This window comes from Anabrus simplex, chromosome 4 (genome assembly GCF_040414725.1).
Source record: "Anabrus simplex isolate iqAnaSimp1 chromosome 4, ASM4041472v1, whole genome shotgun sequence".
In the NCBI taxonomy this organism is placed as follows: domain Eukaryota; kingdom Metazoa; phylum Arthropoda; class Insecta; order Orthoptera; family Tettigoniidae; genus Anabrus; species Anabrus simplex.
In genome coordinates this window covers 435,100,607-435,125,870 of record NC_090268.1, presented here as the reverse complement: position 1 = coordinate 435,125,870, position 25,264 = coordinate 435,100,607, and the positions used below count along the sequence as shown (strand labels likewise).

General features: G+C 42.0%; 2 protein-coding genes across 5 annotated transcripts in view; one reads left to right on the top strand and one right to left on the bottom strand.

Moving 5' to 3' along the window:
* Positions 1-25,264, top strand: part of LOC136872067 (leucine-rich repeat-containing protein 15) — a 444,903-nt gene that overhangs the window by 223,955 nt on the left and 195,684 nt on the right. The gene's annotated exons all lie outside the window — the stretch shown is intronic.
* LOC136872069 (lysozyme) overlaps positions 1-25,264 on the bottom strand; it is a 170,659-nt gene that overhangs the window by 60,470 nt on the left and 84,925 nt on the right. Inside the window, exons 1-2 of one of the 2 annotated variants that reach the window (XM_067145931.2) lie at positions 9,333-9,411; positions 3,229-3,373 (exon numbers count right to left, since the gene is read on the bottom strand). In XM_067145931.2, coding sequence (XP_067002032.2) covers positions 3,229-3,361 — 133 coding nt within the window. In that variant the 5' untranslated portion in view covers positions 3,362-3,373; positions 9,333-9,411. Of the gene's footprint in view, positions 1-3,228; positions 3,374-9,332; positions 9,412-25,264 lie in introns of those variants that run through there. The other variant, XM_067145932.2, reaches the window with a different exon arrangement.

Here is a 25,264-nt window from a genome sequence, read left to right as displayed (position 1 = left end):
AACTCGGGACTCTGGGTAAGAGGTAGGCAGAGGTAAGAAGGGCATAAAATGTAAACACGGACCTGAATATTACAAAAATGTTTTGAAAGCCTTTTATCTGGAGCGTGACTTTGTAGGGGAATGAAATATATACAATAACTAGCTAAGAAAGAAATAAAGAAAGGAAGAGAATTGGAGCTTTTGAAATGTGGTGTTTTAGAAAAATTCTGAAGGTCAGATAGGCTGATAGGATTATAAATGAAGATGATAATGATGATGACTATTATTGTTTCTGCTGCTGTTGTTGTTGTTTAAAGGAGCCTAACATCTAGGTCATCGGTCCGATTGAAGAGATATTCCACTCAGTTTGAGAGAGAGAGAGAGATAGAATTCATTTGGGGACTCTCGGAACGTACGGATATACCAAGGCATGAATTTAACAAAGAGACGAGGGTAAATCACTCATCCAAGGAAATAACAAGATAAGCCAAAAAATTAAATTTCTCAAGGGGAGCACTTTTTTAACAATACGAAATCACCGATTCGCCAAATGTTGTCAAACTATTCTGTGTTATGTGAAGCAGCTTTTTAAATAATGGTCCTGGTTTGCTTTGTTTAATTAAAAATACTAACGAAGTATCTGCTTTGGATCGTGTATCAAACGGACTACTCCTGTATTGACTAGGTAATATTTTTTATGTGGTCTAGTCAAAACCAAAGCTGTGTACAGCACATTTGTGTATTGTTAGTTAGTAAGAATTAACTACTCTCTTTAACAAAGGCAGCTGTGTAAATCTACTACCAGTTATTCATTTGCAAGATGATAATGTCCACGCTCACAATAACTACAGAAAATATACTACACCCGAGACAAAGTGAGTTATTATTTGGTTGAAGCCTCTTTTATTAAGGCGACACTCCGGAGATAAAAATTGGTATTGTGGTCATTTCCGTTAAATTATTTATGACTGAAATTGAAAGGATTGAGTTTCTTTTTTCTTCTCAGGAAGTTATTCCGCTGAATTCAAACAATTTATCACTGTAAAGATGCTTTGTTTGCCAATTGTAATTTTACATTCAAATTCCATTTTTCTCCTTTAATATTCTGCCAAATGTAACAAAATTCGCATGGTATACTTATCACAGCTATATTAAGAAACCTGCATACGGAATTTTTGATTGCAGAATTTTTTCAAGAAGTAGGGATTTTTAAGTCCAAAATTTTAGAAGGTTAAAATTACAGAAATTTTAGTTCGATATATCTCCTTATATAAATTATGTACAGAAAAATCGATATGTAGTGATTTAAAAGGAATATTATCTACCTAACTACGAATGTACATTAGCATGTTAATTAAATTACATGAAAAATGGAATTAAAAATTTCTTAAAACAGTATTTTGGAAAAAACTATTAATTGTATATGGAAGAAATGTTCGTGATATCTCTACTTTCTTTGCTAGTTGCTTTACGTCGCACCGACACAGGTAGGTCTTATGGCGGCGATGGAATAGGAAAGGCCTAAGCGTTGGAACGAAGCGGCCGTGGCCCTAATTAAGGTACAGCCCCAGCATTTGCCTGGTGTGAAAATGGAAAACAACTGAAAACTATCTTCAGGGTTGCCAACAGTGGAATTCGAACCCACTATCTCCCGGATGCAAACTCACAGCTGCGTGCCCCTGACCGCACGGCCAACTCGCCCGGTGAATTCTCTACTTTTACAGTATGTTTGTGACATTCTCGCAAAGTTTCGTGAAAATCCATGCAGTAGGTAAAAATATAATTTAACCTCCGGAGTGTCGCCTTAACAATATTCAGAATATTAACAAGATACCGGTAACTCAACTCATCTGGTTCTTACCGGGGACTGTTTTGTATTCTTGAATACTCTGGAAGTAAAATTTGCCTTATCGTGTTAGTATCAAAGGATAGAGAGCGTTGAATTTAGAAAGGTACTGCAAAATAACTTTTTTTAATTTCTTTTTTTTTTTTTACGAAAAGAACGACTTACAGTCGAACCTGCATTACTCGAATTTTCAGTATCTCGTAGTAACTTCAATTTTCCGGCCGTTTTTCCTATTCTTCACGTGTATTTATGTCTCTATTACTCGAAATTCGGTTACAGGAATTTCTCGATTTCTCAAAGCAAACGTTTCCTCCCTTGAATCAAAAAATACTCCGTAACTCGATTTTTTTTACAACAATGACTGTGCAGTACAGCGTTTGTAGTTTGTGAGGAACAGTTAATGAGTAAAGAAAGCGTTACAGTGATGCTGGGAGCTAATATGACGGGAGCCGAAAAACAAACTTCTAGTGATCATAAAATCGGCGAAGCCTCTCTGTTTTTCGGATGTGAATTAATTATCTGTCACGTAAGAAAGCAACCCCGGAAGTCGTGAATGACAAGCTCCATTTACGAATCTTTGCTGACCGGGTGAGTTGGCCGTGAGGTTAGGGGCGTGCAGCTGTGAGCTTGCATCCGCGAGATAGTGGGTTCGAATGCCACTCTCGGCAGCCCTGAAGATGGTTTTGTGTGGTTTCCCATTTTAACACCAGGCAAATGCTGGGGCTGTACCTTAATTAAGGCCACGGCCGCTTCCTTCCAACGCTTAGGCCTTTCCTATCCCATCGTCGCTATAAGAGGTATCTGTGTCGGTGCGACGTAAAGCAAATTCTAATAATAAATAATGAATCTTGGCTGCATGGTTTCGGACCTACATACAGAGTCAGTCGAATATAAATGGCAATGTTTCTCAGAGCAACAAATTTTGATGAAAGTATGTGGAAGAAAAGAAGGTTAACAGTAAAAAAAACACACAAGAAAGTAACATATTTTATCCAAAGGTGTTAACGGAGGTATGTCTCTTGTTTCACTACTGTATGTACTGTATTCTATCTTCTAAAAAGTTACTTCAATAAGGGTCATAATTAAAGCGATACCGTGAAACACGACTTTGTTAGTATAGCTTTAAATACTGTAAAGAATACTGTATTCAGTATAAGCCTGTAGATAGATATGATTCAATTACGCTCTATAAATTGCTCAAAAACTTTATTCTCTATATCTCTAGATTTCTGTAACTTGAAATAAAATGTATCTCCCGAGATATCGAGGTTCCACTGTATCTGGATTTCCCGCGGGATGGGTCAAATGTAGGATGTAGTAGTTACATAGGGTGGCAAGGAGGCTTCATCAAACTAGCCTACAGAACAGATGACCCCAATGATAACAATAGAGTATGAACTTACAGTCCGGCAGATTGGAGTTTATGCTATGTTTCTTGAGTGCGTGGAACAAACCACAGCGGGAGAAGACTTTAGCTTCGGCGTCGAGGGCTACCAGGACAACCAACAGAATACTGACCCCAACGACGTTCTTCATGGTTCTTCCTTTCTGAAAACAGGAGAGTACAATGATACTCACACATAATATTACTTATTTCCTTCTGGTAGACCTCACATTCAAAATGTTTCTAAAAATAGTTTCCAATGAGATTCAGATGAAATTATCGTATTGTACCTGGAGTTGAATAATAATAATAATAATAATAATAATAATAATAATAATAATAGCAATAATAATAGCAACTTTCAACATAAATTCACTTACACAAACTGGCAAGCTGAAAACCCTCACCAAAGCTCTTCACGAAAATCAGATATCCATAATGGCCCTACAAGAAACAAGGTACCCAGATGAAGAGATTTTTGAATCCGAAGGCTACCGATTTTTCAAGAGCAAAGCGCAAAGAGGAATCCTCAATGGAGCTGTGATGCTTGGAACCGCGTTTGCTGTTAGAACCAAGATCCTTAAATCGGTTGCAAATTTCGAACCTGTGAATGACAGATTGTCTTTACTCACAATTAAATGCGCGAACAAAACCTACGCCCTAGTTAACGCACATGCTCCTACAAACGATAAGAACAAGTCTGATCCAGACGAAGTTGATAATTTCTGGGACCTACTGGATGAAAAATTAAACAAAATCCCCAAACACCACGTCATGCTTCTTTTGGGTGACTTCAATGCCCAACTAGGTCGTGAACAGAAGTACAAGAAAGTTATAGGAAATTACCCTGCTCACAAAAGAACCAATCCCAACGGCAAAAGACCGGTGTCCATTTGCGAAAATCACAACCTGCAGGTCATGTCGACCCACTTTCGCCATCTACCCAGAAAGCAAATGACGTGATGTTTCTCCCGTCCAAGCTCTCGGAGAGTTCCAAATTGATCATGTTGCAATCTCCAGGAGAAACAGCCCCGAGATTATGAATGTCAAGGTAAAGAAAGGCATCAATGTGGCCTCAGATCATTATATGTCTCTTACCAAATTCAAACCAATTCCCGCAAACACAAGGAAGACAACCAAACAGATCACACGCTTCGACAATGATAAACTTCGGCAAAGGGTCGAGGAGTTCCTGGAGAAGGCTAGACCAAATGACTGTGACTTTAACAACGCCAAAAGTCTCCTTGTTGAGGCCGCCAAAGACGTTGCAGAAATCAAGGGAAGCAAAAAGCATGCCTGGTGGAATAGTACCTGCGAATCAGTCCTCCAAGAAAGACTCAATGCGTGGAAACAGTACTACTCTACGAAATCAGAAAATGATTGGGAAACCTACAAAACCCAACGTGCCCAAGCAGCTAGGGTGTTCAGAACTGAGAAACGTAAATACGAAAAATCTCTCATTGAAAAGATAGAACAAAACTTTAGGAAGAATGAAAGCAGAGAATACTACAGAGCCTTCAAACGCAAACTCACTGGCTATAAACCACCATCTCTATGCTTTCAGCGAAAGGACGGCACACTGGCGACGTCAAATGAAGAAAATTGCAGCATTCTGGCAGATTACTTCAAGAATTTACTTAATTGTTCTAAACCGCAAAGCGCCATTGAGACCAAGGAACCCTTACTCAGGTACCCAGATTTCAGACCACCCGACAGAGATGAAATCAAGCGCCACATTGCCCGTCTCAAAAATAACAAAGCGCCGGGGGAAGACTCAGTAGTAGCAGAACTATGGAAATACGCCCCAGAGGAATCACTTGATATCTTGCAAAAGCAAATAGAAGAAATTTGGAACAAGGAGACCCTACCCGAAGATTGGAAAATAGCTTTGATCCATCCATTACACAAAAAGGGCAGCATGAAGAACATTAACAACTACAGAGGAATATCTTTGCTACCCCTGACTTACAAAATTCTATCACTTGCCATCCTGGAGCGTTTGGAAGCACAAGTCGAACATCAAATAGGTGAATACCAAGGAGGGTTCAGGAAAGGTCGCTCAACAGCTGAACAGATCCAAAATCTCAAAACGATCATCAGATATTGTACACTAAGGTCCAAGCAGTATGTGTCTGTCTTTGTGGACTTTAAGAAAGCGTACGACTCCATTGACCGGGAAGTCCTGATAAACATCTTAAATGAATTTGGAATCGATTTGAAACTGCTGGCATTAATTAGAGCCACACTGACCGATACAAAATCCAAGGTGAAGTTCCACGGTTGTCTCTCGCATTCCTTTGACATCAAAACAGGAGTCCGACAAGGTGATGGGCTATCCCCGATACTCTTCAACTGTGTTCTTGAAAAGATCATCAGAACCTGGCGGGTGAGATTACAGGAAACCAACTACATTCCATTGAGAGTAGGAACCAAATCCAAGGGGATCGCAACAGACTGCTTAGCATTTGCCGATGATATTGCTGTTCTCTCAAATGACATAGAAACCGCTAGAGCTCAAGTTGAAATTTTAAAGGAAATTACCGAACAAACTGGTTTGCAGATATCGTTTGAGAAAACAGAAGTAATGACTAACATCAAAGAGGCTCCACCAAAACTCCATACAAAATACGGGGACATCAGCCGAGTAGACAAATTCAAATACCTGGGTGAGATCATCATGAAATATGGACTGGACAAAGAAGCACTTCAGGAGCGAGTACGCAAACTGGAAATAGCCTACCAAACATCCCGCACAATCTACAACAAAAAATATATTTCCCAAAACACCAAGATACGTCACTATGAAACAGTTCTGAAGCCAGTAGTTCTATATGCAGCCGAAACCCTGTCTCTAAATGCCAACAAAGGACTCCTTGAAGAACTGGAGAAAAGAGAACGCAAAATTGTGAGAGGAATCTTGGGATCAAAGTACAGAAATGGAATCCATCAAAGGAGATCCAACAAGGAAGTCTACAGCAAAATAGAGAAAATTACTGACACAATCAGAAAAAGACGGGCACGATTTTACGGTCATCTGAAAAGAATGGACGGAAGAAAGTTAACTAAAGAAATCTTTCACTTTTTTGATTCAAACCCCAAAACCACAATTCCCTGGTTTAGAAATACCAAAGAAGACCTGCAAATGCTACATATCTCAGCTGAAGACGCCCTTGACAGAGATCTCTTCTGCAAGAAAATATTGACGAACGGGCTAAACCGAGACGAGCAACCGAAGAGAAGACACGGTGCCCCTTGGACAGAGGAGCGTAAGCAGGCCCACTCACAAAGAATGAGGGAAATTTGGGCTCTAAAGAAGGCCAAGTTCAGTGTCAAATGCAACAAGACTTAACGTGGTCCTTGATGGCCCCAGCGAATTATATATATATATAATAATAATAATAATAATAATAATAATAATAATAATAATAATAATAATAATAATAATAATAATAATAATAATAATTGTAATAATAATAATATACCGTCATTATAGACTGGTATGCCTTTTAGCGTTCAGTTCGCAAGCCTCTGTGACTAGTAAACGCCCGCCGCCAAAACCCTAGCCTAGTTCTATGGCATCGTTTAGTTCTTTATCTCTTATGTTTAAATTATTAGAAACTTAGTTTAACTATCGTCGCCTTGGTCTACCTCTAGCTTCTCTTACCCATCATGACCGAATCCATTATTCTTCTAGGTAGCCTATCCTCCTCCATTCACCTCACATGACCCCACCTCCGAAGCCGGTTTACGCATACTGCTTAATCCATCGAGTCCATCCTTACCCCAGCCGTTATCTACTCATTCCGAGTACTAACCTGCCATCCTGCCTATCCTGTCGATCATTTTAGCTACGTTCATGTTTGTTGCTTCTAACTTATGAATAAGAAATCCTGAGTCCACCCATATTTCGCTACTGTACAGCAAAATACATTAGACCGGTGTTCAGATAGTTTCGTCCGGGAGCTAACTTATTTCTTATAGAATACTGTTGATCGCAACTGCCAGCTCCCTGCATTAGCTTTGCTGCAACTTGTTCCAATCTCATTTATTGTGCTATACCACCATCCTGGGAGAACACACACCCAAAATAGTTGATGATCCAGAAGAAACCGTTTTGTATTCCTGACCTGACCTTGTCACCTTTGATTTCTTCCCTACTAACATCACTTTGGTCCTGAAAGCAATTTTCATATCATGCTCACTGCATCTATCTTCAAGTTCCAAGATATTAAATTGCAAGTTTTCAAAACCGTCATTAAGACTAAATTGTCGCTATGGACTAAACTGCTTACATTTCCACTTAACTGAATCCCTCTCTGTTGCTTTATACTTCTAGCAGACCATTCATGTAAACTATGAACAAGAAAGGTGAAAGCTGCCTAACCTCTGTAAGTACATTGAACCAAAAACACATTCTACCATCAATTCTCACTGCGGCCCAGTGATCGACATCAATGCCTTTAATTGCATGTAATAATCTACACTTAATCCCGTAATTCTTCAGTATGGTTAATATCTTTTTCCTCGGTGCTCTGTCATATATCTTCTCTAGACCTATTAAACATAAACATAACCGTCTATTGCTCTCCTATTAATTATTATTGCGACTGGAGACCGGAAAGACTTTGCTGATGTCTCAGTATTCCTAGTGCAGTGGATAAATAATTAAGATATCCATGTGTAATTGTTCCCTACTTAGTACCATGTATTATTTGCAGGTTTTTCTTTTGTATAATATTGTATATACTTGTCCATTATGTAAATTCCATACGCTTAATAATAATAATAATAATGCCACTAATAACGGCGTGTGTCTATAAGGATGGGGCCCTGCCTATCCTGCGAGCCATCGGAAATAACCAATGAAGGTTAAAATCCCCGGCCTGCCCGGAAATCGAACCCAAGACTCTCTGGACCAAATGCCAGCACGCTAACCTTTCGGCCGTGGAGGCGGATGTTATTACTTCTGATCAACTGGGGCAGTTATCGAACTCAAAGAATAAAGAGTTTTCTATTCCCAACCCGACATTGTCTCCAGAGATTTATTCCTTACTAACATCACTTTAGTCTTGAAAGTAATTTTCGTATCATACTCACTGCATTAATTTTCAAGTTGCAAGATATTAGACTGCACTTTTTCAAAACAATCTGTCATTAAGACTAAATCGTCGTCGTGGACCAAATTGCCGTGCGGTCAGAGTCGCTCAGCTACGAGGTTGTAGTCGGGAAATAATGGGTTGAAATCCTACCGTCGGCAGCACTTAGGATAGTTTTCCGTGGTTTCCCAGTTTCACACTAGGTAAATGCTGGGGGATGTAGAACCCTTTCCCATTCTTCCATCGCATAAAACCTTCAGTGTGTTAGCGCGACAAAATAATGTCGTATGACTTTTAGTGCCGGAATATCCCAGGACGGGTTCGGCTCGCCAGGTGCAGGTCTTTCTATTTGACTCCAGTAGGCGACCTGCGCGTCGTGATGAGGATGAAATGATGATGAAGACAACACATAAACCCAGCCCCCGTGCCATTGGAATTAACCAATTAAGGTTAAAGTCCTCGACCCGGCCGGGAATCGAACCCGGGACCCTCTGAACCGAAGCCCAGTACACTGACCGTTCAGCCAACGAGTCGGACAGCGCGACGGTAAACAAGTAGCAAAGAGAAAAGCTAAATTCATAAACATATTCTGGATTTCTGAAAATGAAAATGAAAACCTACAACCTGTTTTCCAGTCATTGACCGGGTCAGGGGTGTAATGAATGAATTATATATAGGCTATTTTTACGATGGGGTCGCCACTCCCAAAGTGATGTATATTAATGACTGATAGATGTTACGAAATGAGAATGGAGAGTGTTGCTGGAATGAAAGATGACAGGGAAAACCGGAGTACCCGGAGAAAAACCTGTCCCGCCTCCGCTTTGTCCAGCACAAATCTCACATGGAACGACCGGGATTTGAACCACGGTATCCAGCGGTGAGAGGCCGACGCGCTGCCGTCTGAGCCACGGAGGCTTCTGGATTTCTATAAGATGAATATATTCTTAGGCGATACTTATCAATCCCTTTCCTCGAGTGCAATCCTCTACCTGTTACTTCTGATAATCACACAAAGAGACTTTACCTGCAGCCCAGGTGACTTCGTCGAGCAGATAACGATGAAAGCCTGTCTTATCGCAGTTTATATAGCAATGTTAGTGGTGATCTCCCGAAATGGGTTTTACTGATAAGTGTTTCTGATCTATAAAGTGTCACTTATGGTAGCGATAAAGTGGACTTCCTAGTTCGCCTCAGCATTTCACAATTACAGCATACGATAACGTGAAATATTATATTTGTGATTAGATTACGATTCCTGCGCCACGTTGAAGATGTCATGCGGTCTTCATCAGTTGCGGTGAAGATACAAATTCTTTCTGGTTGAAACGCATCAGCTGTGGCCGGCAGTTAAATTTGTGTATACATCAGCTGAGGTCGGTGGACAAATTTGTGCATACATCAGCTGAGGTCGGTGGACAAATTTGTGTATACATCAGCTGATGTCGGTGGACAAATTTGGATACACATCGGTTCCACTTTTAGTAGTCAAATTTGGTTATTCATCAGTTGGTCTTGGCAGTTAAATTTTGGTATACATGAATTCGCTCAGCAGTTAAATTTGGGAATCTGTCAGTTGCACTCGACAGTCAAATTTGGTTACACACGTCTTGCACATGGAAGCTACATATGAGAATAAATCAGCTGCACTCGGAGGCCAAATATGGGTATAAACCAGTTACATGCGCTGGTCAAATGAGGGTATGCATCAGTTGCGTTCGGCATTCGAATTTGGATATACATCAGTATACTTGTTTAGTCAGAAGCCTCCGTGGCTCAGGCGGCAGTGCACCGGCCTTTCACCGCTGGATACCGTGGTTCAAATCCCGGTCACTCCGTGTGGGATTTGTGCTTGACAAAGCGGAGGTGGGACAGGTTTTTTTCGGGTACTCCGGTTTTCTCTGTCATACTTCATTCCACTAACACTCTCCATCAACATTTCATTTCATCTATCAGTCATTTATCATTGTCCCAGAAGAAAAGTGCGACAGGCTTCTGCAGCCGGCACATTTCGTATCCTCGCCGCTAGATGGGGCTTCATTCATTCCACTCCTGAGCCGGTCGTAGGACTATAACAGGCTGTGGATTTTCATTTTCATTTCACTTGTACAGTCTACCATCTAGTGTTGGCTACTGAATGCATGTTTCGAAGCAGTGTATCGATTCATTCAAGTGTCCGAGTGAATCGATTCATGGGAACGACGAGCTCACGGCACACGATTCAGCTTACTCCCAGCGGACAGTGCTGAATGGCGCACTCACTGGATGTTGACGGGGAGCCGAGCTTCCACTGCAGCGAGACAGTGAATCATGGCACATCGAAAGAATCGTGAACGAGGGCGGCTCAGTGAGACACATGATACACACGGCTCCTTATCGGCTCACTGGACACGCGGAGAGCCGAGCTTCCACTGCAGCGAGACATACAGTGAGTCATGGTACACTGAAAGAATCGTGAACGAGCACGGCTCAGTGAGACACAAGATATACACGGCTCCTTATCGGCACACTGAAAGAATCGTATGCTATAATGGACTCTCGAGCTCAGCTCATTTGAAAATAATGCCCATTTGCATTCACTTTCCTCTTCTTACAGGGAGGTTTAAATAATAGATGGATTTATTTGCAGTGTTAGAAGGTAGTCAAAACATAATTCTGAAGTAGCTAGTAAGTAGGTAGGTTATTAGGGTATACTATTTATTAGTTAAATGAATTTTAGTATTATAACTTAGTTGACATTTGACAATTAAACTCGACTGTAGCCTGCCCTATGACTATGAGTCATGCGCATGCACTCAAAAGTACCTGTTTTATATGTTTTATATTGGGAAGAACGGCTCGGTATTCTCTCAGTTCATATGTCACATCATTGCACAAGACTTCAATCATATGTGGACAGACGCAATAACTTAACCAACAGTATGTTGAATCAGAAAACCAGCGGGCTACTGTACATCGCGGGTAGCCTATACAAAATATGACGATTTTAAAAAAATCCTCAGCTGATAGAAAAATTCATATTTTCAAAAATGGCTAAGTGAGTTGTCGTGCGGTTAGTATCGCGTAGCTATGCGCTTGCATTCGGGGGATGGTGGGTTCGAATCCCATCGTCGGCAGCCGTTAAGATGGTTCTCCGTAGTTTCCCCATTTTCACACCCGGAAATGCTGGGACTGTACCTTAATTCAGGTCATGGCCGCTACCTTCATAATCCTAACCTTTCCCACCCTGCGTCACCAGAAACCTTCGATGTATTAGAGTGACTAGCATTTTTTTTTTCTAAGAAAGGAGTTGATAGTATAAAGACCAGATGGCAGCTGCGAGCACTGAATGCTGTTGCTGCTGTCTTACGAGTACATACGTTCGACTCGTTGGCTGAATGGTCAGCGTACTGGCCTTCGGTTCAGAGGGTCCCGGGTTCGATTCCCGGCCGGATCGGGGATTTTAACCTTCATTGGTTAATTCCAATGGCCCGGGGGCTGGGTGTTTGTGCTGTCCCCAACATCCCTGCAAGTCACACACCACACATAACACTATCCTCTACCACAAATACACGCAGTTACCTACACATGGCAGATGCCACCCACCCTCATCAGAGGGTCTGCCTTACAAGGGCTGCACTCGGCTAGAAATAGCCACACGAAAATAAACCAGTACATACTACACAGATGCAGTAGGAGCGGTGACTAATGCGCCGTGAATCGGATCACTGTAACGATTCAGTAACGTGAACGGAATCAAATGAATCTATTCAGTAAAATGAATCGAATGTCCCATCACTACTACTATCTCCCAGATGCAAGCTCAAAGCTGCGCGTTCCTAACCGCACGGTCAACTCGCTCGGTGATATGATTTTATGATTACTCAAACTTGACTGATCTTAGAGAGCTATCAATACTTGATGATTCACCGGCAGGTGATTCCGGAGAGAATAAAATAAAAATTAAGTAAATCGGTCCAGCAGAACGGACGGGCGGATTGGACAAAACTGTTTTTAGTAAACTTTTAAAATATACATTAAAAAATAAACATCTTGTAACAAGAGATTGAACTTCCTCACATATCTTTAAGCCAGACTCCTTAATCCATACTGTACCGGGCGGTACACCTCTACACCGTTTATTTAAAAGTTGCGCCAGTTGAAACTCCTCTTCTGGAGGAAGGTTGAACTTTATCTACACTATTAATCTACTAATTTCTCAGAAGATGTCACTACCTGGAAATTTTTGAGTTTGTGAACTGTGTCATTTTTGATGTGTTTTTGTTTCGCTTGAAGTAAGAAGTGTGAACTTTCTCTTCTAGAGGACACTACTGAAGATCAACAATAGTGCGACCTAGTGCGGAGTCAAAGAACTATTTTGTTGGAGAAATTTTTATTTCAAGAGTTTGCTCTTTGTTAAATTTCTTTATGTCATTGTTTAAGTTGGCTGTATACTCCTCTTTTTCCCCTTAGTTTGGATCTAGCCAATCCCGAATTTCTTTAATTAATTTTCCACCAATAATGTGTTTCTTTTTCCTCTATGTAGGGGTTTCTTTTCCCTAGCCAATAAAAATTTTGTGGGAGGGTGTTTTCTTTCCCCTAACGCCTAGAATCTTCCGCGAGAGGATATAAACTGCTGATTTTAGGGTCTCGGGGCCACTTCTGTTCCATCTTTCAGTGTATTAAGTACATAGCAGGAGGCGGGAAGCGCCTCTTTCTTCTTCAGCCGTTCAACACCAGGTAATGGCCTATTAATAACTTCTTTTCTTGCTAGGTCGGCAGTTTAACACTCGCGGCGGGTTCGAAGCATTTCCATCATGTAACCTTTTCCTAAAATGTAATTACTCTTTTCATCTTTTTCTTGTAAAGCTACATATTGGGATAGAGAGTGCTAACCCTCTCGAGCTCCCACTCACATTTGTTTTGAGGTGAACTTATTCTCTCAACCAATTCTTCCGTAATGTAATGTAAATTGCCATTAAGTCACCTCTGTAGTATGGGATTAGCCCTTGTAATAACGGCCTAGTGCCAAAGTAGGTTTTAAAAACAAAGTGTATTAGGAGTGCAAGATCGCCTCCTCTCAAATTGTTATTTTAGAGGTCATGTAATCAACCTTCTTTTCATGTAATAGACCTCTGTAGGTTGGGTATTTTACCCCTGTGAATACGTCCTTAGAGGACAGCTTGAAGGTAGAGTTTGGTGTGGCCTTTGAGAGGCTTAAATTTTAAGAGCGGATCGCTCTTTTGGAAAATGGAGTGTCATATGCCTCGTGGAGGCTTTTCTGTGTAATCCGGAGCCAGGGGCTCCTAGGGATGAATGGGGTTTTCTGCCCCTCTGTTAAAACTTGTGTTTGTGGTAAAACTGAGCTGATCGCAGAAGTCAGGGCGTGAAGCCCAAAACCTGTAAATATTGTATCTCCCCTTGTTTTGCTACATTGTACCTGCCATGTCTGTTATTGCGTTGTTTTTGAAAAGAAAATATAACCTAGTTAAATTTTAAATTACTTTTACATTAACTTTGATTCCGTAGTTTGAAACCCATTCACGCCCGCACCTTCTTTCACCTCTACCTACCACGGATATCTCCGTAACAAGTGGTAGCAGAGCGTGGTTGAATGGGTCTCAATTTAGCCCCTTTTGACGGCTACACATTGCTTTGATTCAAACTCTAACAATTTTCTCAGTTGCTGGAATTTTTTGAGTTTTTCAAAATTGTTCTGTCATCATGCCCGGCCCTCGCGATGTTCTCCTCCTTAACTACTTGCGCAAAGAGGAGTTGATATACGAGTTAACTATCAGAAACGTTCAATCTGGAGGCACGGTTGCAATAGACACTAACAAGCTTAGAGAGTCCCTTGATTTGCCCATTTCCATCCCCAATTTGGGAGAGAAAGAAATTGATGACTCTCTTTCCACGATTGTCGAGAATATTACTGGGCTAGCATCGGTAGTCAGCTTTTTTGATGAAAACGATCCATCTCCTAACCAAATTAAGCGTGTGCAAGGCAGATTATATCACTTTTCAAATAGAGTTAATGATCTGTTGTCTCTGAAGGTGAATGACGTTCAGAGGAAGCAAGCTAATACGCTCCTTGAAACTATCTCTGAATTGTCTAGTAAAGTCACTCAATTGTTAACTGGGGAAGTTCCTCCCAAATCTGATCAACCCACTATAGTGAATCCAGGTAGTGAGGAAGCGCCTCCCAAGGGAGAAGTTAATAGGATAACCGTTGCTGCTCAAACTATCCCTGCCCCATTGGACAACGAATCTGAACGTCGCGCATCATTGAGTAACATCCGTTCTGAATTGACTTCCTTGCCATTGAAACCTTTACCTACTATGTCACCCGGATTTAGTAGCTTGCCTCATCCATTGGCAATGTTGCTCAGAGGTATATCCAAGTTTTCTGTTAATACCACCAGTGACGTAATTTCATTTTTAAGATTTCTAGTGGAATTTCAGGATCATGCCCTCGTGTTTTCTCTTTCCCCATGTCAAATTTTGCAAATTATCTATCCTTATGCTATTGGTGTTCTATCTGACAAAATAGTTAGAGCCATTGCCGAGCAATCTTCTATTGAGGATTTCCATGCCCATTTGCTAGCTAACTTCATCCCGGCTAGGGCCAGGTCCTCCCTTATTCAGAAGTACTATTATCGTGTACAGCGTTTGGATGAAAACTTGGCTGATTTCATACAGGACATTAAGTTTTATACTAGGGTGTTTGCTCTTCACTTCCCTGAGGATCAAATTGTACAAGCTATTGTGGAAGGTATTTCACCATCCTATAGGTCATATTTGTGTTTCGCGGCGTGCCCGCAAACGTTCTCGGAACTTGAAGCATTGGCAGTCTCAGCGGAAGGAGTTAGATACGCCGATTCTTTGCGTGTCGCGAAAGAACCCCCGCCTTCCTTTAGTAACACTCGGCCTCCACCTCGCCGACCAGTCAATCCCCGTAAATGTTATGCTTGCGGGTCGCCTGACCATCTGCGGAATAAGTGTCCTCTGATCAAGTCAAGTGGGACAAGGAATGGAGCAGGGTCATCACAAGGCTGTTTTAAGTGTGGGGCCTTCTCACATATCGCCAAGAATTGCCCAAACGCAAATAGCACCCCCTCCTGCTCAACTTCTGGTGCAAATCCCAGCTATGCTAATAATAAAAAGTGACTAGTGGCGTCGGCTGAGCCGACTAATCCATCTTCCCGAGACCCAGCCCCTAGTAAACAGGTTGTAAATGCAGAGAACGACCAGCCTTCAAATTCATCTTTTGAATGCCCTAAAGAGTGTCTTAGGATTGCGGCGGATACCCCCGCACCTGTTCCTTTTCTTAAGATTGAGTTAAATAACGAGCCTATAACAGCTCTCTTAGATTCAGGCAGTGTTTGTTCCATTATTTCGGCTGATTGGTATTCTAAATTGAAAGCTGTTTGTAAACTCCCTGACTATGACTCATCTCCTGTTAAATAAGTTTCGGCTAATTCATCTCCATTAGAAATTCTAGGTTCCTTACATGTCAAAATTCGGGTTTTTAAATTTACATGGAAAATCAAATTGTTTGTGGCCAAGCAATTGTCTTGCCCCATTATATTGGGAGCTGACTTTATTTCTCACACTGGTCTTGTGCTCGATCTCCAGAGTAGGTCGTGCACATTCAAATTTGCGTCCAATTGTAGAATTCCCTTGTTAAAGTGTAATTCAGTATCATGTTCATCTATTTCGCCTACCCAGGATGAGATGTTGTTAGACCTTAGACATCTACCTGAGGAGCAGGCTGATAGTATTCGCAAACTGTGTCAGTCGTTTCCCGAGGTGTTCTCTGATACTCTTGGTGTTACTGACCTTATTGAATACAAAATTGAGGTTACGGATTCGATTCCTGTCCGTTTTCCACCGTATAGGCTATCTCCACCTAAAATGAAGGCTCTAAAAGAAATCATCGATCAGATGTTGAAGGAGGGTATTATTAGGCCCTCTAAGTCAGCGTATTCTTCGCCTATTTTTCTAGTCCCGAAACCCCAAGGAGGCTTCAGGCCGGTCATTGATTACAGGGCTCTCAATCGGAAGGTGGTGTTGCAATCTGTGCCCCTTCCCGACCTTCATTCTTGTTTTTCATGGTTTCGTAAGGCCAAGTTCTTCACTATCTTGGACTTGAATCAGGCCTATAATCAAATTCCCCTTGCCGAGGAGTCTAAACATCTTACAGCGTTTGCCACGGACTGGAATTTATATGAATACAACCGCGTGCCTTTCGGGCTCCCCACGGGGGCAGCTGTGCTCACTAGGCTACTAGATAGGGTCTTTTCCGACATCAAATTTGAGTACTTATATCACTACTTGGATGATGTCGTCGTATTTTCCGAAACCTTTGAAGAACATCTAGATCATTTGCGAGAAGTTCTCAATCGCCTTCGTAAGGCTGGGTTAACTGTTAAGTTGTCCAAGGTTGCCTTTGCTAAGCCCTCTATGTCATTCCTAGGGCATATTGTGTCACCTGATGGTGTAGCAGTCGATCATTCTAGAACACAGGCCATCCGTGATTTTAAACCTCCCAAGGACATTAAAGGTATCGCCAGGTTCATTGGCATGGTGAATTTCTTCAGGAAGTTCATTCCTAATTTTGCTAATAGAGCGGCGCCCTTAAACCTTCTACGTAGGAAAGGCATCAAATTTGAGTGGGGACCTTCTCAACAAGCCGCTTTCGAAGATCTTAAATTAGCTCTCTGTAATGCCCCTGTACTTGCTATGCCTGATTTCTCGAAGAAATTCATCGTCCAAACGGACGCGTCGTCGTCAGCTGTAGCTGCAGTCCTTCTTCAAGAGACTGAACTAGGGAGGCGTCCCATCGCCTATGCATCTAGGACTCTATCGGTTCAAGAAGCAAAGTACTCCATATATGAGCTTGAAGGTTTGGCAGTCTTATTCGCCTTAGAAAAGTTCCGTCTCTATCTGGAACACGTCAAATTCGATCTGGAGACAGATAATCAAGCCTTAAGCTGGGTCTTAGGTAGGCCGCGTCGTACAGGTCGTATAGCCCGTTGGGCCATCCGTATTTCCGCCTTCCAATTCGATGTCAGGCATATCAGAGGTACCGAAAATGTTGTGGCTGATGGACTCAGCCGTATGTTTTCTAACGACGTCGAGACCCATGAACCTGTCGACAGTTCATCACCTTCCGAGTCCATACTATCTGAGGTTAATGCCATCCTAACAGATGCTCCCATGCTCTTTAGGGATATCGAGAAATACCAACGTGAAGATCCGACGCTGGCTCCGATAATGGAAACCCTTTCTTCTGGGGAACATGTCGTCCCTTATGTTCTGAGGAATGGTGTTTTATGTTGCCCTTCGAGGCATGACAAGATGATGAAGGTTGTCGTTCCAGCTGTTCTTGTGCCTATGATCTTCAAGTATTATCATGAGACCCCATTAGGAGGGCATCTGGGTATCTTTAAAACTCGTGAAAAGATTCGAGAAATGTTCATCTGGAAAGGTATGGACGGTGAAATCCGTGAACTTGTAAAAGCTTGTAAATCTTGTTTGCTTAGTAAACCCACCATGTCCACCAAGGTAGGCCTTTTGTCTTCGCATCAAGCGTCGCGCCCCATGGAACGCCTGTATATCGATTATGTAGGACCCTTCCCCCAGTCAAAGGGTAATGCTAACAAGTTCATCTTTGTGTGCGTAGATGGCTTTACTAGATTTTCGTGGTTATTTCCGACTAAGCTGGCTACCGCTCAGTCCACCATTACTTGCCTAAATTCTATTTTTGCTTCTTTTGGTCCGTGCCAATACATTGTATCTGATAATGCTAAAGCTTTTACATCAAATCTGTTTCGTAAATTCTGTTTTGACTTGTCCATCTCTCATGTAACTACATCTGCTTATTACCCTCAACCATCTCTGGCTGAACGGGTTAACCGTAATCTCAGGTCCGCACTTATTGCCTATCATCATGAAGATCATTCCAGGTGGGACACGTCCCTGCATTGGTTAGCTTTTGCTTTGAATTCGGCGGTTCATGAATCACATAAATTCACTCCAGCCTCTTTAATGTTCAAATTTGTTCCCAACTCGCCGCTCTCTAACCTCTGGTCTCTGAGTGACATTCTGCCCGAGACAATAGATCCGGACAACATTAAAGATCTTTGGAAGAAGGCTAAAGCTAATCTTAAAGTATCTCATGAAAAGGTTAGGGAAAGGTATGATCGTGGACGGAGACCCACCACTTTGAAGGTAGGTGACCAGGTTATGGTCAAAAATTTTGTTCCCGCGGGCAAGCTTGCCCCCAGATTTCATGGGCCTTGTATCATTCTCGATTTTCTTACGCCGGTTACCTTATTGCTAAGTAATCCAGCCACCGAGAGGATATTTAGAGTTCACCTGTCCCAGGTGAAACCGGTGTAATTTCTGTGTTAACTTGCTTCATATTATTTTGAAAGGATATGAAGGTTATATTTTTTTTTTGAGTTTCACTTTTAAGGCATTCTGCCCCTTCTGTAATATTTTGGTTTTAGATGTAAGCCTTGTGTAAAACCTGCCCCGACCCGTTAAACTGCCATCCTGTTCCTGCCACGGCCATTACCACGCTCCCGTCTCCTGCTCCTCCTTACACTGTGGCTTCATAATAGTAAATGCCATGGATATCTACACGCCGCTGGCCCCTCAACCTCTCCACAAGCCTGTACCCTCAAAGAAGATGATAGTCCAACACAATTCTGCCGCCTAGCTTTAATGTTTCAGCGCCCCCGCAGCCGCGCGGCGCCGTGCAGCAACTGGAGCCAAGGTCGGGCCCCCTTGGCCCCAGCGAGGACGACATGTGCATGGCGAGCCGGAGCTCTCCTCCCGGCTAAGGCTGATGTGCGGCGCACGACCTGCTACTTGCCCGCAGCCTGTATATGTTCACCGCGGGCGCGGCGTGCTTCAACACCTCTGCTCCCCTCATAGTGCGGGCGAGCGGTATCTCAGGGTACTTGAGGGGTCCGAGCGGCCTCCTGTTGGACGCAAGCTGCAACGGCCGGTCCGGCCATCCAACTTCATCAACATCAACTACATGGACAGTCACCATAAGCAATAACTACACTTGGGAATTCAACAACAATATTTGGTGGACATTGCAAAATTTTTCTTCACCTTTAAGTATTAAAAGTTTATCTTCAGAAATTCAAATTCTACAAACATAAAGACTTTCATTCACCTGCAACAACAACATTTTGAAACTGAATTAAGAAATCTTGTAAATGCTTCTGCTATCTATCTTCGTATCAACATCATTACTTGGACTTTGTTTCAAACTGATTTCATGTGTCACCCCTGGAGGAACTTTTGGGGGGGGAGGTCTGTACCGGGCGGTACACCTCTACACCGTTTATTTAAAAGTTGCGCCAGTTGAAACTCCTCTTCTGGAGGAAGGTTGAACTTTATCTACACTATTAATCTACTAATTTCTCAGAAGATGTCACTACCTGGAAATTTTTGAGTTTGTGAACTGTGTCATTTTTGATGTGTTTTTGTTTCGCTTGAAGTAAGAAGTGTGAACTTTCTCTTCTAGAGGACACTACTGAAGATCAACAATAGTGCGACCTAGTGCGGAGTCAAAGAACTATTTTGTTGGAGAAATTTTTATTTCAAGAGTTTGCTCTTTGTTAAATTTCTTTATGTCATTGTTTAAGTTGGCTGTATACTCCTCTTTTTCCCCTTAGTTTGGATCTAGCCAATCCCGAATTTCTTTAATTAATTTTCCACCAATAATGTGTTTCTTTTTCCTCTATGTAGGGGTTTCTTTTCCCTAGCCAATAAAAATTTTGTGGGAGGGTGTTTTCTTTCCCCTAACGCCTAGAATCTTCCGCGAGAGGATATAAACTGCTGATTTTAGGGTCTCGGGGCCACTTCTGTTCCATCTTTCAGTGTATTAAGTACATAGCAGGAGGCGGGAAGCGCCTCTTTCTTCTTCAGCCGTTCAACACCAGGTAATGGCCTATTAATAACTTCTTTTCTTGCTAGGTCGGCAGTTTAACACTCGCGGCGGGTTCGAAGCATTTCCATCATGTAACCTTTTCCTAAAATGTAATTACTCTTTTCATCTTTTTCTTGTAAAGCTACATATTGGGATAGAGAGTGCTAACCCTCTCGAGCTCCCACTCACATTTGTTTTGAGGTGAACTTATTCTCTCAACCAATTCTTCCGTAATGTAATGTAAATTGCCATTAAGTCACCTCTGTAGTATGGGATTAGCCCTTGTAATAACGGCCTAGTGCCAAAGTAGGTTTTAAAAACAAAGTGTATTAGGAGTGCAAGATCGCCTCCTCTCAAATTGTTATTTTAGAGGTCATGTAATCAACCTTCTTTTCATGTAATAGACCTCTGTAGGTTGGGTATTTTACCCCTGTGAATACGTCCTTAGAGGACAGCTTGAAGGTAGAGTTTGGTGTGGCCTTTGAGAGGCTTAAATTTTAAGAGCGGATCGCTCTTTTGGAAAATGGAGTGTCATATGCCTCGTGGAGGCTTTTCTGTGTAATCCGGAGCCAGGGGCTCCTAGGGATGAATGGGGTTTTCTGCCCCTCTGTTAAAACTTGTGTTTGTGGTAAAACTGAGCTGATCGCAGAAGTCAGGGCGTGAAGCCCAAAACCTGTAAATATTGTATCTCCCCTTGTTTTGCTACATTGTACCTGCCATGTCTGTTATTGCGTTGTTTTTGAAAAGAAAATATAACCTAGTTAAATTTTAAATTACTTTTACATTAACTTTGATTCCGTAGTTTGAAACCCATTCACGCCCGCACCTTCTTTCACCTCTACCTACCACGGATATCTCCGTAACACATACTATCATCTTCCTGACGGACGTTCTTAGGCAGTAGCGGCGATTGGGAATTAGAAGTAGGGGGTCAAAACAATGTACAGACAACAAAGTGGGATACATATCTTTACGTAATGATATTTCTCCTTAACTGAGCGCAACCCGCCAAGTACTGTGGCCTAGGCTAAGCCTCCGCTTGCAATGACTGGAGTGTTAATTTAATGATTTTATTTTTATTTTATTTTATTTTTTCTAGTGTCTTTACGTCACACCGACACGGACAGGTCTCATGGTGACGACGGGACAAGAAAATATATACAGTATATACATGTAAACTGAAAAAAGTACAAAATGGGAATGAGCGCATTGCGACGGAGAGATAAAGCTTGACAGCCTACCAACTTAACTGTGGTGACAATAATAGTTTGAGATTTTGATTCAGTAACTTACTATACAATAAAACTTTCACCAAAGGAACAATAACATGTATTACAATTAAATAGAAGTACGGTGTGATTATACAATTACAAATTATTCAGTATTTAACTACACACTTACAAACTAAAAGACACTAACAGACAATAAACAGACGGCAAGCAGGTGAATCATACCTCAGTGTCCATGACCTTGGCACTCCTGCTACCCTTCCTCGCAGCTCATGCAAAGTGTCCCCTACTTGCTGTGGCGCTATACAAATCGGCTACGCACGACGAACGGCATTTTTTCGTATTTCGGTTAATAATGTTGTTAATAATTAAAGAAAATACAGGAAATAATTAGCCGATAAGACAACAGGGCTTGCACAAATTGCTTGTTTTTATAATTTATGTAAGTCCTTGTTTCAGCCAGCTAAAATGAAATGCAAATGTAATATTTTCTCCACAAAGTGCCCCCCCCCCCCCCAAATCCAACCTTCCCCACTACCACCCTAATCGCCGCTATTGGTTCTTACATTCTCCATTGTGATAAGATCCGAAAACGTGCGAAAAGATTTCAAACTCCCTCAAGTTGTATCAAATAATCAAGCAGACTGTGCGATCACCGTACGGTTAATATCTGGTGTTCCAAGTTTGTTGCACAGTGGGAGGTCAAGCGTACTTGCATAGCATCACACCATGTGCATCCATATTACTACTTGACTGCAGTAGCAGACGATAGCGTGTCATAGAATTGTATTATTAATGACCTGATGTCTTAAATAGCTTAGTATTTTAGTCCAGTGTTGATCAAACTGTGGCCAGTATCAACTTTCAATTAATCCCTGTATGTACTTAGGAAACGTGGGATTCTAGGCTGTAGAAGCGGGCACATTTAACAAATGATGTTGAGGCGTTACCCAAACAAGGCGGAGGATCCGTGAAGGTCGTATGTTAACACCCTAGTAGATAGCAATCTGTAGTTGGAGATAGTATTTACATATGCAAGATTCTCTCTCCTCCAGCGTGACGCCCTGGTCTCCAGTTCGAGTTTCGGATCAAGTGTTCTATGCTCCTTCTCTCGGCTTGAAATGTGACTCTCATGTGAGTTATTTATTTAGTGAATGGTTTAATGTCACAGTAGAACCTTCAGATTTTTGGAGAGAGGCTGGAATTGAGGCCATGGTTCATGAGTGGTGGTGGTGATTATTGTTTTAAGGGGAAGTACAACTAGGCAACTGTCGTCTATAAAACATTAAACACGGAAAAAATTGGAAAGAACCCAACATTTCGAAAAATGAAGGTATCGGCCAAAGAAATACAAGGGCCACGAAGGGCAAAAAATGAAAGACTTCCGAGCCCTGGAATGTTGTAATAGCGTTGGGACCGGAAAATGGAAGTCAGACAGCACACATGAAAGTGAGTAGCCTGACACAAGTAACTGGAAACAATGCCAGGACTCAGCTAAGTGCCGCGTGGCCTCCAAAATACGCTGCCAAGTTGAGAGCCCCTGGGACCCCATTTAATCGCCTCTTACGACAGTCAGGGTTTACCACCCACAGAAGGACGTGATTTAAGGATGGATAGATAGATATTTAGTTAGGAACACTTTTCCCTGTCTTCCACTTGATCAGTAAATACACAAGTAATATAAAATCTACCGAGCAAGTCGGCTATGCGGTGCGTATCACGTGGCTGTGAACTTGTACTCGGGAGATGGTGGGTTCAAACCCCATCGTCGGTAGCCATTTATTTATTTATCTATCGTATGTCTTTTAGCGCTGAGAGTGTCCGAGGACAAGTTCGGCTCAGCTGGTGCAGCCCTAGTGAGGTAGACCCTCCAACGACAGTGAGCGGCATCCGCCGTGTATAGGAACTGCGTGTTATTGTAGTGGAGGATAGTGTTATGTGAGCTGTAGGATGCTGGGGACAGTACAAACACCCAGTCCCCGAACCAGGGGAAACAACCATTTAAAGTTAGTCTCCAACCAGGCCGAGAATCGAACCCGGGGGCCTCCGAACCAAAGGCAACTACGCTGACCATTCAGTCAAGGAGCCAGACGTTGGTAGCCCAGAAAATGTCTTTTTCTGTAATTTTTCATTTTTACAGGTTTACCTTAATTGCGGCCCCGCCGCCACCTTCCAAGTCCTAGCCCTTTCTCTTCCTACTGCTGTTTAATATCTCTGTGCAAGTGCGAAGTGTAAACACTAGCAAAATGTACTTTTAAGATCGGAAGTGATGATTAGACCTCGGAATTTCAGGTGCTAAAAATGTTATTTTAGTTGCTAAACATGTTATTTTAGGTGCCTAAAATAGGCTCTCAAATATGAAAAAATACGTTCTAAAATATATTTTGGGCAGCTTCAGTTTTACGCATTTTAATAGGCATCAATTAAAATACTGTACTATTTTTATTTTGCTAAATTGATAACAACTCGTCATTCTTCCTTTCTCAATCCGTTTACCATCCAGGGACTCAGCGAGGGATCCCACATCTACCGCCTCAAGGGCAGTGTCCTGGAGCGTGGGACTCTGGGTCTGGGGATACAACTAGGAAGGAGGACCAGTACCCCGCCCAGGTGACCTCACCTGCTATGCTGAACAGCTGCCTTGTGGAGGGGTATGGGAATATTGGGAGGGATAGAGAAGGAAGAGGGAAGGAAATGGCCGTGACCTTAATTTAGGTACCATCCAGGCATTTTCCAGGAAGATTAGTGGGAAACCACGCAAAACCACCTCGAGGATGGCTGAAATTCGAAAAGACCCCTCCCCCCCTTCCTCTACTTAGATGACTGCTAAGGCTGAGTGGACCCCTTTCCAGCGTTCAAATTTCGTGGCAAAACCGGGAATCCCACCCGAGCCTCCGGGGATGGCAGCTAATCACACTGAACACTACACCACAGAGGCGGACTAGGGGGAAATATAAAACTAATTTCACAAACCTCTTTGCTGTAAATGCCACAGAATATAATTTTACGATCCGATATGAAATGAGGAAACGCCAGTAATCACTGTTAATTACAGACGACTAGAAAGCTGATATTCTCGGCATAATGCACACACTGAACAAACAAAGTGTTCTCACAGAATGAAATGAAGTGTTTTGTTTCAAGTAGATAACCTGTCTCACGCCCTTGACACGAAGACTACGGGCGTGTTGACTGCCGAGGTCCTTAAGGACTTCCAGAGAGTGCGGGTTGCAGCTTTCCCTATTTTAATGTTTTCTTCAAGAATATACTGTTCAAAATACTGGAAACGAGTAAGCAAATTCTTTAGTTTCTCGGAATGAAAACCTTTTAAATCGATTTAGAGATAAAAATTCAGAGTTCTATCCTTTCAGGCAGGCAGCTCAATGTTGAGAGCATCCTCGGGATATCAGCTACGAATTTTGGGTAAATAAAATATAACCAAGTATGGGAATATATTCTTCATTTAGTCCTAAAAATGACAATCCTTTCCTTAATCATCTTTATTCAGTCGATCAGATTAGCAGTTTGCGTTTTTCCATCACTACGAGCGCTAATGTGAGTCAGTGCATAGATTCTCTTAAGCCCTTTTAAATACATTCGGTATGGAAAACAAAAAATGCCTGAGGGTATTGAACCAAGGAATATATTACAGAAATAATTATGTGAATAAGTTAATTTGAATCAAAAAGGAAACGAGTGAAGAAATAAGCTAGTTTGGGTTGTTTTCCCAGAACTGCATTTAGACACGGAAGTAATTTTCGAAAATCGTTTTTTATAAGTTTGATAGATCTATCCAAG